The sequence below is a fragment of the Leptodactylus fuscus genome, chromosome 5, assembly GCF_031893055.1.
Source record: "Leptodactylus fuscus isolate aLepFus1 chromosome 5, aLepFus1.hap2, whole genome shotgun sequence".
Taxonomy (NCBI): domain Eukaryota; kingdom Metazoa; phylum Chordata; class Amphibia; order Anura; family Leptodactylidae; genus Leptodactylus; species Leptodactylus fuscus.
Genome location: NC_134269.1, coordinates 95354974 through 95370957, shown reverse-complemented (window position 1 = coordinate 95370957; position 15984 = coordinate 95354974). Strand labels below are relative to the sequence as shown.

The following is a 15984-nucleotide window of genomic DNA, read 5'->3' as shown; positions in this document are numbered from 1 at the left end:
ATGTCCCAGGGGCAGAGCTCAATTGCACGTGGATTAAAACATGATTTTCTTAGTTGTGATATTGCACTTTGACACAAATAAGCATGTTCACTATGTCACATACTACTATAAAACAATTAGTATAAGAGAGTAAATAGTAGACAGGGAGGAAGGAGACGCGGGTGTAGTTTTTCTGAAGCCACCTCTGTGCCTGTGACACTAGGTATAGTGAGAGGTGAGAATGGCTGACTGCACTATTGTCATCCAGTCTGAAAGAGTCTTACCACTTACGCTGGGTTCACACCTGCGTTCAGGGTCTCCGTACTATGGTTTCCGTCTTCTGCATGTCAGAAGACGGAAACCATAGACCGGGTCCGGCCGTGCGCGGCGGTGAGCGTTTTAGGCTCTCCGCCGCGAAACCGGATTTTTTTATCCGGACACAGAGTACTGCATGTCCGACTCTGTGTCCGGATTATAAAACCCGGTTTCGCGGCGGAGAGCGCAAAACGCTCACTGCCGCGCACGGCCGGACAGCTTTCTCACCCATTCAAATGAATGGGTGAGAAAGTCTCCTGCAGGCTTCCGTCTCCTGCATCTGTTTTATGCAGGAAACGGAAACCTGCAATAAGGACCGAACAACGCAGATGTGAACGAGCCCTTACAAAGTATGCAGCCTACATTTTTAATAGTTGCAGAGCAATGGAAAAATACCCAAACCATACAGGCATTCAGGTTTGTCTAAGTTCACCATACATTGGATCATTACATTAGGAACAATCTTTATACAGTTGCCATCTATTTGATGGATCCATTTACCTTTTTAGGCCAGACTTAATTTTATTTTACATTTTTTTTAGACATACCCAAAATATGAATACATTAAGTGCAAAGCTATTGTAATTATTCCATGTACTAAGTAAGAGATGTGGCAGAGTTAATATGACTTTCTGTAGTGGAATAAATTGCTTTAGCAGGATATCTCATAACAGAAGACGACAAAAGCCAGTATAAAGTAATTGAACAACTTCTGTTGTGTTCTGTGATAAGAAGTTGTGTTACCTCTGCTACATCTGTATCAATTCATCAGATTTATTTCAGGGTCCCCCCACTGCTAACAGCTAGGTTCTCTTGATTCTGCTTAAGAGTATAAAGACATATTGCTCAAACCTTTCTGTTCATGTGGCGAATGTTCTTTTTTTCCTGCAATAATGCTTTTAAAACTGATAAAATGCCATTTGATGCCATGTCTGAACTGTTCTCTGTACTGTCATTTGTGCTTGGCAACCAGAAGATGTCTAATGTACTAAGCTGCCTTCATATCATTGTTATTCATGTACTAATGCTTCTCTGTTAAATGTTTCCTAAATGTGCCGGTTTCGCTTGCTGCAGTCGATCCAGTGTCAGTCGGTATTCTTATTACAAACCTTCAAGGTAACACTTTTGCATAATGTTTTGACTTGTATCCTATCTTGTATATGTAGATCAAAGTTTATAAAATCTATGAATATTTGTATTTCAAATGAATGTCATATACCATATGTTAGAACATAACAATGAGATATTGGAAATCAGCGCTAGCTTATGTTTGCACTAATACCATAGGCTTCCATATTTAAAGGGGTTTCCCAGCTTTACACTTAAATGGGCAAAGCTGCAATACATTGTAAACAATGGAGAGTGCAGCCTTCAATAACTGATTGGTGAGTGTGCCGAGATTCTGATCCCCACCAATACATCGTCTACCAATAAGTATTTGGATATCCCTGCAAATGAAAATATCTGCGGTCGTGATGTACGTCACGCCATTAAATAGGAAGCAGCATTGGCATTAGTCGCATGCAAGATGCCAGGAAGTGCAGAGTTGTCCAATTTCGAGAAAAGGGGTAATTGTCGGGTACCACAGAAATAGTCGATCCTTAAGGGACATAGTAAGCAAACTGAATTATCCAAAATCGACATTAGCCTATGTGATTACAAAGTGGAAGGAGAACGGTGAATGTCGGGATGTACCCAGAGTTGGAAGACCCCCGAAACTGAGAGCTAGAGACCGACAAGTGCTGGTCAGAGAAACCGCACCCAAGCGATGGCTCACATACACCAGGAGTTTCACCAGGCATCCGGGAGTATTGTGTGGATCAATACCATCCGTAAGGAAGCATCTGCTGGGCTCTACTAACTACTGAATATGAATAAATGGTGTTTTCTATTCTACCACAGGTGTCCAAATACTTATTGGTAGACAGTGTATAATATTGATGGGGTAACCTATGGGTAGGTCATCAATAATGTGATCTTGCAAAATTACTTTAGTATAGAGAGCAACAGAGAAGTGGGGAAATGAGGGAATGGGAACAGTAAGTAGATTGGTGAGGTGACTTCATTGCCCATTCTAAATCGTAAAACATTTCCTTGTTCTGGACAACCCTTTTAGATTGATCACAAACTGACATCTGTCTGTCTCATTTTATATCAGTTTTTGAATCCATTGGAGAGCAACTGTAGGTCAGAAACACAGTAAGACAGATTTTTGACCACATTGTTATAATGTGTATTCTTGGATATGTTTTCAAAAGTTCTCAATTACCACTATTTTAGGTTATCACTCAGTGAGGACCTTTGGAGTCACCAGTCACGCTGTGTGTTGTTGTGTGTGTGTGTGTGTTGTTTTTGATACATGCATTTTTATTAACAGGACAACATTCTGCAGTATAATATCGCAACTGACTGAAGAGACACAGCCATGTTTTGAGACAACGTTGAAACCCAGGGCTGTGTCAGAGGGATCAGATGCTAAATTTATCTGTATGGTAACAGGTAAGAAAAAAAACTTGAGCTGTCCTTTTTCTGATAAAGAACTATTGATGAAGCCAATTATTTTCTATGGAAGATTAGAGTAAAATGTTCTCAATTTCTGCTTGCTCATTTTTATAATCTACTTTTTTTTTAATTGAATTTAAAATAAAGTAGAAATATAAGACACCTTACTTTTTGGAGGTCATGCTCTATAACACATTGGGAAAATAATTTGAATAAACTGTTGTCTTTTTGCAAGTTTTCCAAATTGCTTACTATACAGGGAGCTTTCATCACTGAAGCACAACAGATAGTCGTGTAACTGGAAACCAATTTTACTCTTTTGTCCATGATCTACTTATAAATTACACTGGAGGGAGGGGGGGAAGGGCTGCACTATGTTGTTAATTGGGTGTAAATCAGTGGCATAACTAGGAATGATGGGGCCATGTGGAAAACTTTTGACATGGCCCCCCCGACGCTGAAGACCCCAACCGATCCACCCACCCACATTCTTGCGCACACTATTAAACCCCATAGTGGCCTCTGCACACAGTATTATACCCCATAGTGGCCCCTGCACACAGTATTATACCCCATAGTGGCCCCTGCACACAGTATTATACCCCATAGTGGCCCCGGACACAGTATTATGCCTCATAGTGGCCCCTGCACACAGTATTATGCCTCATAGTGTCCCCTGCACACAGTATTATGCCCCATAGTGGCCCCTGCACACAGTATTATACCCCATAGTGGCCCTGCACAAAGTATTATACCCCATAGTGGCCCCTGCACACAACATTATACCTCATAGTGGCCCCTTCACCCAGCATTATGCCCCATTGTGGCCCCTTCACCTAGCATTATGCCCCATTGTGGCCCCTTCACCCAGCATTATGCCCCACTGTGGACACCCATGAACAATTATTATACTCTGGGGGCTTTTCAGAACCCAGAGCATAATAATCAGAGACCCAGGAGGGATACAAACATAAATAAACACTGTTACTTACCTATCCTTGGGTTTGTTGTACTTCCCACTGATGGTGGCCATCTTCAATTACGTCCGGGACATCACGTGACCCAGGGGGCCTGGTCATGTGAAGTCAGGGACATCACACAAGTATGCCTGAAGCCTGCTTGGAGAGGTAAGTAACACAGTTTTTTATGTTCCCTTACCTCTCCTGGGCCTCTGGTCATTTTACTTGGGGGTCATAATAATACTGTTTGTGGGGCCGCTGCCAGGATCGGTAAGTAAATAGGGCCTGTTACCGTCTGGAGTAACTCCAGCCAGTAACGGCCTATTAAAAAAAAAAAATGCAGGGGTACTGGCTGTCGCTGGGCCCCCTAATGTCCCGGACCCTGTGGCAGCTGCTACCCCAGTAGTTACACCCCTGGTGTAAATGTTTTATATGTTTGTGTAAGGTGCATAAATTTTAATTTTTGATAAAAAATAGTTCAAAAAATAGTTGTAATAGTTTATACTAGATAATATGCATTGAATATATAAAATCAATAAAAATGTTGAAACAAAAAAAAAGTTGCTCACATCAATGTTACGACAAATTAGTAAAATGCCAAAATAATAAAAATTTAAAGTGGAAAAAACTATTACTGTAGCTCTGAAAATGTCAATTTCAGTGTGACTCTGAAAATTTTACTTTAGCATAATCAATGTGTCACGGAGCAAAGGTATACGTCTTCCTCCGGATGGTCTTTTGAATCAACACGGACGCAAGAGGTCGGGAGACAACAGCAATTTATTCTAATCCACAAAGTTAGTAGCCGGCGGCGGTCACATCAACCGTAACAACAATAAGTCCACAGAAGTCACAATCCAATGATAGCTTTGGCTCCTTGGTCCTGTAACTAAGTCCTGGCTCTCTACAGAGCTGTGCACAGGCCGGCTAACACATACTAACTGCTAGCTACATCTATATACTAAACTGTTACTTCCTATACCTGGGGGTGGGAAGGGCTGAGTCACAGATCCTTCCCCCCTCACCTATGCCAAGGAGAGCAGACTCCCTGTCTCTTTTGAACAATGCACAGTCCAACATCTTCTTGGAGACACTGATCAGATTATCTCCACCCATTGTCCTCACTAGTTAGAGGTATTTGCATACAATGTGCTAACACACTAGACCCCAATCAGCCAACTACACACTGATGTTTACAACAGGTTAGAGAATACATTCCACATGAAATATATATTACACATTGCCTATAGTATAGACTCTAACCATCCCGTGACAACCCCTCCCCCTCTCAAAACATGTGCATGACACAATTGGCCTACACAGGTAAATTGGGGAATGCACATCAGTCTCTATAGCTCATATGTCCTCCTGCCGGGATAACCCATCTGCGTTCTGGTGTTGGTTCCCTCGGCGGTACTGAATGGTAAAGTTGTAGAGTTGAAGGGCTGGCATCTGGCAGAAAATCCGGTGGATCCATGTTGGCGTCTCTCTGAGCTTGGCTTCGGGTCACTGCTCCCACAAAGTGGCACTGTAGATTTCCAACATCGTTGCCTAACAGAACATCGGCCGGCAGCCCGCTCATCACACCAATTGTGCATCGTTTTGGTCCATAACCATAGTCGAGTTCCACGGTAGCTTTAGGAATACGTTTCCGAGTACCCCCTGCCAACTTGATAGAAATGCCAGGGCCCTCCTCTAGGGCCTCGGGTCGCACAACTCGGGGGTCCGCTACCGTTAGGAAAGCTCCCGAGTCCCGGAATCCAACAACTGTTCGGCCATCCAGTAGGACCTCCTGCAAGTGCTTCCTCTGAAGGTTTGCGGGATGTGTGGCGGAAGGCTGAATCCCATAGACCCCTGGAGGTGGAACAGATGGGTCATTCATGGAGTCATCTGGAAATGGGGCCAAACTTTCTGTCCTAGGGGTGGTTCCCAGGTAGTGAATAGGCCGGGATGCCACGGTGGCCCGTGCCCCCATGTTAGCAGGGCAACTAGCTTGCAAATGTCCAGGCCGCCCGCACCCAAAACATCTGCGCTCTAGCATTCTTCCAGTGGGTCGTTGTCTAGGGACAGGGTTGTTCATAGCTGGAGGCCGATGGGCTGGGGCAGGGGTAGAGGGGGAATTGTAATCCTGAGGCCGGGCACGAAAGGTGGGTGGCTGGATGAAGGGTGTCTGGCGGACTGTGGTAGTTTTCCGCTCCTCTGCAAACAACCTCTTCCACTGCGGCTTGATGGTCAGGCCCTCATCTGCAAGAGAAGCAGCTTGCTCCACTGTGGCTGGGTTCCATTCCAGCACCCACTCACGGATCTCAGCGGGGCACTGGGAAAAGAACTGTTCCTTAAGTATGACTTGGAGGATCTTATCGACTGTGACAGCCTCCTCTCCTTCTAGCCAGCGCTTGCATGCTTGCTTCAACTTGTGGGCGAACATGTGGAAGGAGCTTCCCCCATTGTAAGACAAAGAGCGGAACTGAACTCGGTAGGATTCTGGAGTGACTGCATAATACTTCTGCACCGCTCTTTTAATGGCCTCATAGTCCCGCTGATCACTAGGGTCCATGGCTCTGAGAGCTTCCGCAGCCCCATCTCGTAGGTGCCCCACCAGATACCGGACCCAATCCTTCTCTGGGACTTCCATCAGGTGGCACTGGTGTTCGAAGTCCTGAAAATATCCATCAACATCCCCAGCCGCTTCATCAAAGGTCTTGAAGTGTTTATGGGAGACATATGGTGGTTCTCTCACTGTTGGGCTGGGGGTCGACGTTTGATTATAATTCCTCATAGTTATCTCAGCCATTCGCATTTCATGCACCATTCTTTCCTTTTCATGCGCCATTCTCTGTTCCTCCTTCTCCGTTTCCTGAGCCCTCTGTAATGCTCTACTCCTTTGCTCTGCAGTTGCTCCTAGCCCCAGCACTGCCAATTCCTCCTCATACAAAACAACCCATCTGCTCTTTTGGGTCTGTACCTGCCACTCCCGTATCTCTACTGTCTCCTGGGGGCAGCCCTCCTCATGGTCGCTTTGCAGGGTCATCTCCTCCAGTGCCTCGATCAGTTGCTCTTTCGTTCTTCCCTGGTAACTCAGGTTTAGTTCCCGGGCCCTTACTTGTAGACTTGCCATAGTCCAGTTCCTGTATTCTGAGGTTGTGGCTCCATTAATCACTGAGCTGCTGTAGTCCATCTCGCTGTCCGCTGTTGATCCCACCGCTGCCAACCAGTTGTCACGGAGCAAAGGTATACGTCTTCCTCCGGATGGTCTTTTGAATCAACACGGACGCAAGAGGTCAGGAGACAACAGCAATTTATTCTAATCCACAAAGTTAGTAGCCGGCGGCGGTCACATCAACCGTAACAACAATAAGTCCACAGAAGTCACAATCCAATGATAGCTTTGGCTCCTTGGTCCTGTAACTAAGTCCTGGCTCTCTACAGAGCTGTGCACAGGCCGGCTAACACATACTAACTGCTAGCTACATCTATATACTAAACTGTTACTTCCTATACCTGGGGGTGGGAAGGGCTGAGTCACAGATCCTTCCCCCCTCACCTATGCCAAGGAGAGCAGACTCCCTGTCTCTTTTGAACAATGCACAGTCCAACATCTTCTTGGAGACACTGATCAGATTATCTCCACCCATTGTCCTCACTAGTTAGAGGTATTTGCATACAATGTGCTAACACACTAGACCCCAATCAGCCAACTACACACTGATGTTTACAACAGGTTAGAGAATACATTCCACATGAAATATATATTACACATTGCCTATAGTATAGACTCTAACCATCCCGTGACACAATGATTTAACATATTTTCTGCGAGCAAAGCCATGGGTATTCTACTAGTTGGGAATAATGGTTACTCCGCCCTCAGCTCTTCCTGCTTACCCATATAGGTATAGGGGATAGCACTGTTAGTTTTATTAAGAGTTGATTATGTCAGTGAGCGGGATAACTTTTGATCAATACCTGTGTTATCCAGGTATCCAGCACACATATATACTATTTTCACGTGTGAGTTTTTACGACAATTATCAATAAAAGCTAAGTTTTAGTCTTTACCATTTATATTTTGTATCGATTGAATATTTAGGAAGGACAAACCATTGACACATTTTGTTTTGTTCTGCTTTTTTTTGCTCAGCGTTTTTTAGCTGCATTTCGCTATGTGGAATCTAAAAGGGGTTATGCCATCAATGCAAATGAAAATAAGCATGGCTATTTTTTTTTCTTGCAAAAATATCACAAAATATTTTCTTGAACTAACAACCCTGGTGCTCAACATGTATTTATCTGTGCATGCCAAAGTATTGAGGCTTTATCAGTCATGCATAAATGCTGCTGCCCATGCTGGACTTTCTCTCTGAGAAATAGAAATCCAATTTTTGAACCAAGATTGTTAGGGTATTTTTTTGTGAAATCAAACAAATGGAAATTCATCTAGGAAGAACTAATTTGGCTGTCGCATTATAGCCTGCGTCTTTTCTGGCCCAGGAGAGGTGACAAAAATACATTCATACTCACCTTTTGTGCCTCTGGCACTCTCCTGGTCATTCACACAAGGTCACCGCTGAAGCTTGTGATTGAACCACCATGAGGTCATGATGCCCAGTGTGCCCATGTCACTGCTGAGGCCCAATCACAGGCCACGGGCACATGTCTCCACAAGGAGTCTGATACCACAAGGAGGCCCAGAATGATGTCACTGAGGAGGCGGAGAGAGAGTCTGAGGTTTAATGTCACTTTCTCTTTGAAATTACTTCAACTGTGTTTGCCATGGAGAGCTGAAAATCAGGTAGATAGGTTTCCAGTAGCCCTGAGAGTGTTCTACATCATGTTTTAAGCCACTTTTGGTTTGTACCAAACGTATTTTGACCCTACTCAAAGCATGAAAGGATCACCCACCTGTACCCAGGAAGTTGATGTGGAACATGGAGAATAGGTAATGACCTGATAAGGAAGGGTCTTGCCTTCAGAGTCATAGCAGTACATGATATTGGCCGTGATCCAGCAACCAAGGGTGACCTGAAATCATGTAACAAAATATCAAAAAGAGTTCAGCTCACCAGTCCATAAACAATTCTTCTGGGAGACCAGAAACGGAAGGGACTTTCACCGATAGTAGATTCCAAATAACTGTAAAATTCGGCTCCAACCAGAAGAATAATGTCAAAAAATCCGAAGTTTAAATATTAAAATCCATAAGTGTTTATTGATAATCCATGTTAAAAAAGTGAAATAGATCCAGAAGTAGCTACGAGTTTCGGTGCACACGCACCTTCTTCACGGCATAAAACTTAGAATTACAAAACATCGTATGAGACATAGTATGGCCTGGGATTTGCCTTTAGGGGATTGAATAACTCTGTATAGGTAAGTTTTTGGTTTTTTTTTGGTTTTTTTTAAATGTAGATTGTAAGCCCACACAGAGCTCACAATATACATTTTTCCCTATCAGTATGTCTTTGGAATATGGGATGGAAATCCATGCAAACACGGGGAGAACATACAAACTCCTTGCAGATGGTTTTTTGTCCTTGGCGGGATTTGAACACCAGGACTCCAGCGCTGCGAGGCTGCAGTGCTAATCACTGAGCCACCGTGTGGCCCCTCTGTATAGGTAAGTTTTATCAGGGTTTATTATTTGTGGATGATGCCATGTAATTCTTGTCGTATTTATTGATCCGAACTACTAATTGAGTTTTGTATATTTTTCTATGTATTTGTATATGTAAGGGTTAATGAGTGGGAGGAGTGAAATGTCCGGTGTTTCTTTTAAAAGGTGATTGTTGTTTCTAAGTTTTATGCCGTGAAGAAGTTGCATATTCACCGAAACGCGTAGCTATTTCTGGATCTATTTCACTTTTTTAACATGGATTATCAATAAACACTTATGGATTTTAATATTTAAACTTCTGATTTTTTGACATTATTCTTCTGGTTGGAGCCGAATTTTACAGTTATTTGGAATTGACCTGAAATCAGGTGGAGGTAGAACATTACACTCTAACTCTGTATTTCTTGATTCCATGGTGTATTTCTATAGCACCATGGAATTAATGGTGCTATAGAAATAATAATAATAATAATAATAATAATAATAATAATAATAATAATAATAATAATAGTAATAATAATTGCTTTAATTGAAAACCAAGCAATTTGGAACATTCGGGTACAGCCCATTTTGTGCTGATTTGGTTCGCCCATCTCTAGTCTCGACTGTTTCTTTAACAAGCTTAATAAGCTAATTTGTTTTGTCTTTATGAAAAATATAACAGTCTTCTCCAGAACCATCATCGGAATCATCAAAAAGTAATTTGCCGTCTGATTTTGACTCTTGCTAACAGGGAGTCATCAGAAGAAACCTGAGAAGAGATAAAGGCTCTACTAGCAGCTCTACTTTATGTGCAGCTGTAACTTTTTTGAAAGCCTGAGAAAGCTGGGTCTTTAAACAGGCAAAGTGATTAGCATCTGCATTATTAGAGGATTATTGCCAGGAGCAGAACAAGCTAGACAAGTGTCAGAATTGAGATGCTCTGGGAGGGCTATTGACAGGTTGAGAAGATCCTTTGTCTGGACTTGCTTTTTTTCTTGCTTGGAGATGAGAAACTGGACATCTGTAGAGGGAAGAAGCACATATTAATATAGAAGAGGAGGAGACGGTAGAAGACGGACAAGAGGCATGTAAGCCTACCTTGAAGCTGCACAGGAGTGGCTGGCTAGCAAAGCTACAATGAGACCCTTGTACCATCAAACTGACTTAAGCCAGCAGGACCATGCCCCAATCATTCAATACAAGGCCAACTGATGACATTAATCACACACACCCTCTTGAAATACCGGAGTGAGAGAGTGGCGACACATTCAACAGCAAGACAGCTGGGAAAGATGGGTTGCACCTGCATAAGATCTGGCAGGCTGGATCAAGGGAAAAACACACACAGAACTCAGTAACCCACCACCGTCCACAGAGGTACCCTCCGCAATAAAAAGCAAGAGATCAGCACCTAAACCCCAGCCACGCAGGGAAATCTATTTACAAAAGGTATTTAATAAATAACAGCAAAAAAGGAACAGTGCACAGTTAGAAAAATAACACCTTGGCTCGGTGGTTAGCACTGCAGTTTTGCAGCGCTGGCGTCCTGGGTTCGAATCCCACCAGGAACAACATCTGCAAAGAGTTTGTATGTTCTCCCCCTCTTTTTGTGAATTTCCTCCCATTCTACAAAGACATACTGATAGGAAATAGAGAAAAGTTGTAAGAGCATGTCAGCAATGTAGTATTAGGAACTGATAGGCCTCCCAGTCTCTTATGGTAGTGCACAATTGTTCAAATCTGAGAGTGCTTACAGGCTCATATAAAATTAAAAATTTCCTTCTGTAGGCCAGTAAGCTAAAAGGAGATTACTGGAAGGGTACATGCACAGAGGAAGAGTCCCTGCTTCCCACCAACATAATGTCCTGTAGTGTAATCAGTATGGGACAGTATGTTCTATAGTGTAATTGGTACCAGTCCCACTCCGTGCATAGTCTTGTGGCCGATAAATCCAGTACACAAGGACCGAGTTTCACATCTGTAACTCTGGAGTTATATGCTTGGCTACCTTCTGATTGGCTGTTAATTAATTATGCATATTAACCACTTTTTGCTTCTTTTATTCTGTCCTAGTAGGAGGCGGCAAAACCATACCCGTAAGTTCTTGTGCCGCTGACGTGACCGTACCTATCTTGCGGCCACTACCTATTGGTTTATTCCAACTAGATCTTTTACCCACTCATCCCTGCTCCTATTCAGTCCCGCTGGGAAGCTGGCAAAAGATTCAGAGTGGGGTGGAATTACAGAAAAACTGCATTTGTGGCACTTTCTTATGGGTTTTCATATGTTTTAAAAATTCCAAAACTTTGAAAATGTTTTTTTCTTGGAGTCACCATGTTCTGACACCTGTAAATTTTTTATATTTTTGTATACATGGTTGCATGAAGCGTCTTTTTTGCGGGGACAGATGTACTTTTTATTCATATCATTTTGGGACTGTCTGATCTTTTAATCACCTTTTATGCAAAAAAATTTCTGAGGCGAAATGGCAAAAACAATGACGGTTTTGACGACTTTTTTTTTTTCCTGGTACAACACTCATTCTGCGTTATTTCCAAAGCACGCAAAACGCTGTGTTTCTGCAACATGGGGCTTTAGTCATATTAGGGGTTTTTATGCTCTGCTCACCCAATACACAATGTGATGTAGTCTGGTTATCTGAAAAAAATATTCATTCATTATATGGCTAAGGCTTTATGTAGTGCAGCAAAAAAACACTGTGAAAAAAACTGCACTGGAAACATATTGCGTTTTTTCTGCAATATTTTTCTTTGCAATTTCACAGAGTTTTCATGTACAGATTTTCTACCCCTATATGAAAAATGGCAGCATTTCCATAGGTATAATTTATATGCTGTAATTTTCAAAAACCCAACCGTTTTCTGCAATGTGTGGATGAGATTACCCAGAGTCCCATACACGTAGCAGGTACTACAAAATGGAGCATATTTGCAGTGGCGTTTCTTGAAATAGTTTCTTGGAAAAAAAACAAACACACATGCACTATCAGAAAGATTGCCAATCATTATTATAATTAAGTAGTGTACAGTAAAAAAAATGACTGGAAAGAAACGGCAGGAGACAGGCAATAGGAGGGGGATAAGAAACACTTGTGCAAGTACTAACAATAAGAATGTGGGTGGTAATAGCAACACTACTTCTGGTTTTGGTGAAATACAAAAGAAATAGTCACTTCACACAATGGGACTGAGGGCCCTGCTCACAGGAGCTTACAATCTGAGGTAGAGAGGTGACACAAGAGGTAGTAGGGGCGGCAATGGAGGAAGAATTGCTTATACAATGGTCAGACAATTTTGTAATAGAGGTTACTGTCATTACATAAACATGAAACTGTATGAGCCGTCATCAGTCGTGTCCTTTAACATGCAGATTGTACCTGCACATGTAAAGTTAGCCTGAAATGGCATCATATCGTATGGGGTAATGTGGGAGCAGGAACAGAGGAGGGTTCCTTTTAGGGATTCTAATTACGGTACGGACAGGTTTACATTAGGAATTGTGATAGGCCTGTCTGAAAAGATTTGTCTATAGTTTGCACTTGAAGCTGTAGAAATTGGGAGTTAATCCGATTGTCCAGGATAGAGCATTCCAGAGAAGTGGTGCAATTCAGGAGAAGTCATGTACATGAGCGTGGGAGGTTCTGATAATAGAGGATGTAAGTCTTAGGTCATTGTGTGAAGGGAGAGCATGTGTTGTGTGGTAGACAGAGATGAGAAAGGAAATGTAGAGAGGTGCAGTATTATGGAGAGCCTTGTCATTGAGGGTGATAAGTTTATATTGTATTATGTAATGAATAGGCAGCCAATGTAGTAACTGGCACAGACCGGAGTCATCGCTGTAGCATCTAGACTGATAGATGAGCCTGGCTGCTGCATTCAGTATAGATTAGTGGTTCTTAATCGGGGTTCGATCGAACCCTAGGTCCTATGCTTGGTTCATTTTGTGTACCAGTAAAAAAACTTATACCTATGTCTTGAATTTGGAAAAAAATCATATTTGATTTATCACTAATGAAGGGTTCGGTGAATGTGCATATGAAACTGGTAGGTTCGGTACCTCAAACAAGGTTAAGAACCACTGGTATAGATTGTAGAGGGAAGAGTTTAGTAAGGGGAAGACCGATTAGTAAAGTTACAGTTGTCAAGGCAAGAGTGAATCAGAGCAACAATAAGTGTCTTTAATGTATCTCTGGTAAGGAAAGAGTGTATTCTGGAGATGTTTTCGAGGTGGAGATGACATGAGCGTACAAGTTATTGGATATAGGGGGTGAAAGAAAGGTCTGAGTCAAACACAACCCTGAGGCAGTGGGCCTGCTGCCTAGGAGTTATAGTAAGGCCTGGGACTGCAATGGATATATCAGGGACAGATCTATTAGATGGTAGAAATAGTAGTAGTTCGGTTTTAGAGAGATTTAGTTTCAGATAGAGCGAAGACATGATATTTGAAACAGCAGAAAGATAATCACTGGTGTTCTGTATTAGTGCAGCGATGATGTCACGGGAAGATGTGTATAATTGGGTGTCATCACCATAAAGATGGTACCAGAAGCCAAATCTGGTGATTGTTTGTTCAATGGGGGCTGTGTAGAGAGAGAGAAGAGCAGGGGGCCTAGAACCAAGCCCTGAGGAACCCCAACAGCAAGGGAAAGAGGGGAAGAAACAGAGTCCGCAAATGATACACTGAAAGTGCAGTCTGAAAGATAAGAGGAGAACCAGCAGAGGCCAGTGTCCTTGATGCCAGCTGAGCGGAACATAGTGAGGAGGAATTGATAGTCAAAAATGTGTCAAATGTTGAGAGATCCAGAAGAATGAGGAAAGAGAAGACACCATTTGATTTCGCCGTCAGGAGATCATTAGAGACTTTTGTGAGGGCCGTTTGACAGCACCAGTGGCTGTAGGATTGTTGTATTTCCTTAGAATGAAAATTAAGTTTTTGATTACTTAGCTCACTTATCTCAGTCACAAGATGATATTACATCTGAGAGTGATGTGATCTTGAGTCATGCTTCTGTGTATTCCTCCCCCTCCATAGCACGTAATTTACCACAGGACCTTTTTGGACTGTCTCCTTCATCTTCTTCATTGATAGAGATCCCTGGTAGTGATGAAGCACCTGTTGAGAAGTCTATTTATCATCTTCTTTTTGATGAGCTAGCAGAGGAGAAAAACATGGCTGTTGGTGGTGGAGGTTGCTGTGGCACGGGGTGTGGTACTACTACTGGTAGTCATTCTGTTAAGGGACCTAACGGGAAATTATAAAAGAATCAAATTGCCATGTTGTGTCACAAAAAAGGATGGAGGATGATGACATTGCTGCTGATCATAATTCTTTTGCTGTTAGGACCTGGCAACCAGGTCAGGGTGACAAGGTCACATAAGATGAAGAGAATGGTGGCAGTGGTGAAAGTAACAACTTCAGCTATTATGCAGGCCCATTCACATTCAAGAAGCCTGCCCAGGGCAGACCTAGGGGTTGTGCATGAAGTGAGTGTGGTGGCAGTGGTAGTGGCAGACATGGTAACTCTGCTGTTGGTGTTTGATGGTAGAAGCTACACATGGTCATTTCCCATGTGGGAATTTTTTTGTACATTGCCAAATGTTAAATCCATGGCAGTGTGCAAGATCTGCAAGCAGAAACTTACCTGTAGCCATGCAGGACCAAATGTAGGAACAATATTTCGATGTGCTCACATGAAAAGCATCACCATCTTATTTTGCAAAATAGACTTTTCATTGGCACTGATGGGATATGTGAAGACTGTTCTACTCCGCCCTGTGATCCTCCTTATAGGCAAGCCACATGTACACCTAGCATAAGGTCATCGTTATCATCTTCATTATTAATTGCTTCTACTCCTCGTCTCCAACTTCAGTCATCCGTAAAGGAATGTGTGTCCAGGAAACAGCAATATGTGCTCAGTCACCTGGCTGTTCTGCAACTTAAGCCGCACCTGACCAAGCTGCTGCTGATGCAGTCGCTGCCATACTAGTTGGTGAATTACACTTAGTTTTGTTAACTCATGGCATGCGCTCATCCTCGATGTAGGATGCCTTGCTGCCATTATTTCTCTAGGAAAGTTGTTCCTGCTTTATATTACCATGTGGAGATTGTGGGCCTTTCCATGGATCTGTTAGTCTGGAAAAAAGTGCATGCCACCATCAACATGTGGAACAGCTCGCAAGCTTGCTGACTCCAACTTATGCTGGAGGTGTGGCTCTGAACCTGGCACCCCACTACACATCTGGTGGACGTGCCTGCTCATTACCCCCTACTGGTCTGAAGTACAACAGACGATTAGAAATATCACGTCTTCCTCGATTACCTTGTCACCTGCATTGGTCATTATTTTCTGCCCTCAGATAGATTGCACTCCGAGCAAAGCAAACCTGACTATCCACCTGATTGAAGTGGCGAAATCCCTTATTCCAGCCTACTGGCTACAACATAATACTCTACCCATAGCCCAGTGGCTTGACAAAGTTGCAACAATCGCTAGATTCAAGGAGTTGATTTTCTAGTCAAAAGGTAGCCCTGATAAATTCCTCCGTATCTGGTCACCCTGGCTGGAGTAGTACCGTGGTTCTTCCTTGACTTGTGATGCTCAGATCAACT

At 42.9% G+C, this 15984-nt stretch overlaps 1 protein-coding gene across 1 annotated transcript in view; it reads left to right on the top strand.

The window, feature by feature from the left end:
- The window catches only part of ALPK3 (alpha kinase 3), an 86742-nt gene that overhangs the window by 22881 nt on the left and 47877 nt on the right, over positions 1-15984 (top strand). The window contains exon 3 of the mRNA XM_075273755.1: positions 2672-2793. Coding sequence (XP_075129856.1) covers positions 2672-2793 — 122 coding nt within the window. The remainder of the gene's footprint in view (positions 1-2671; positions 2794-15984) is intronic.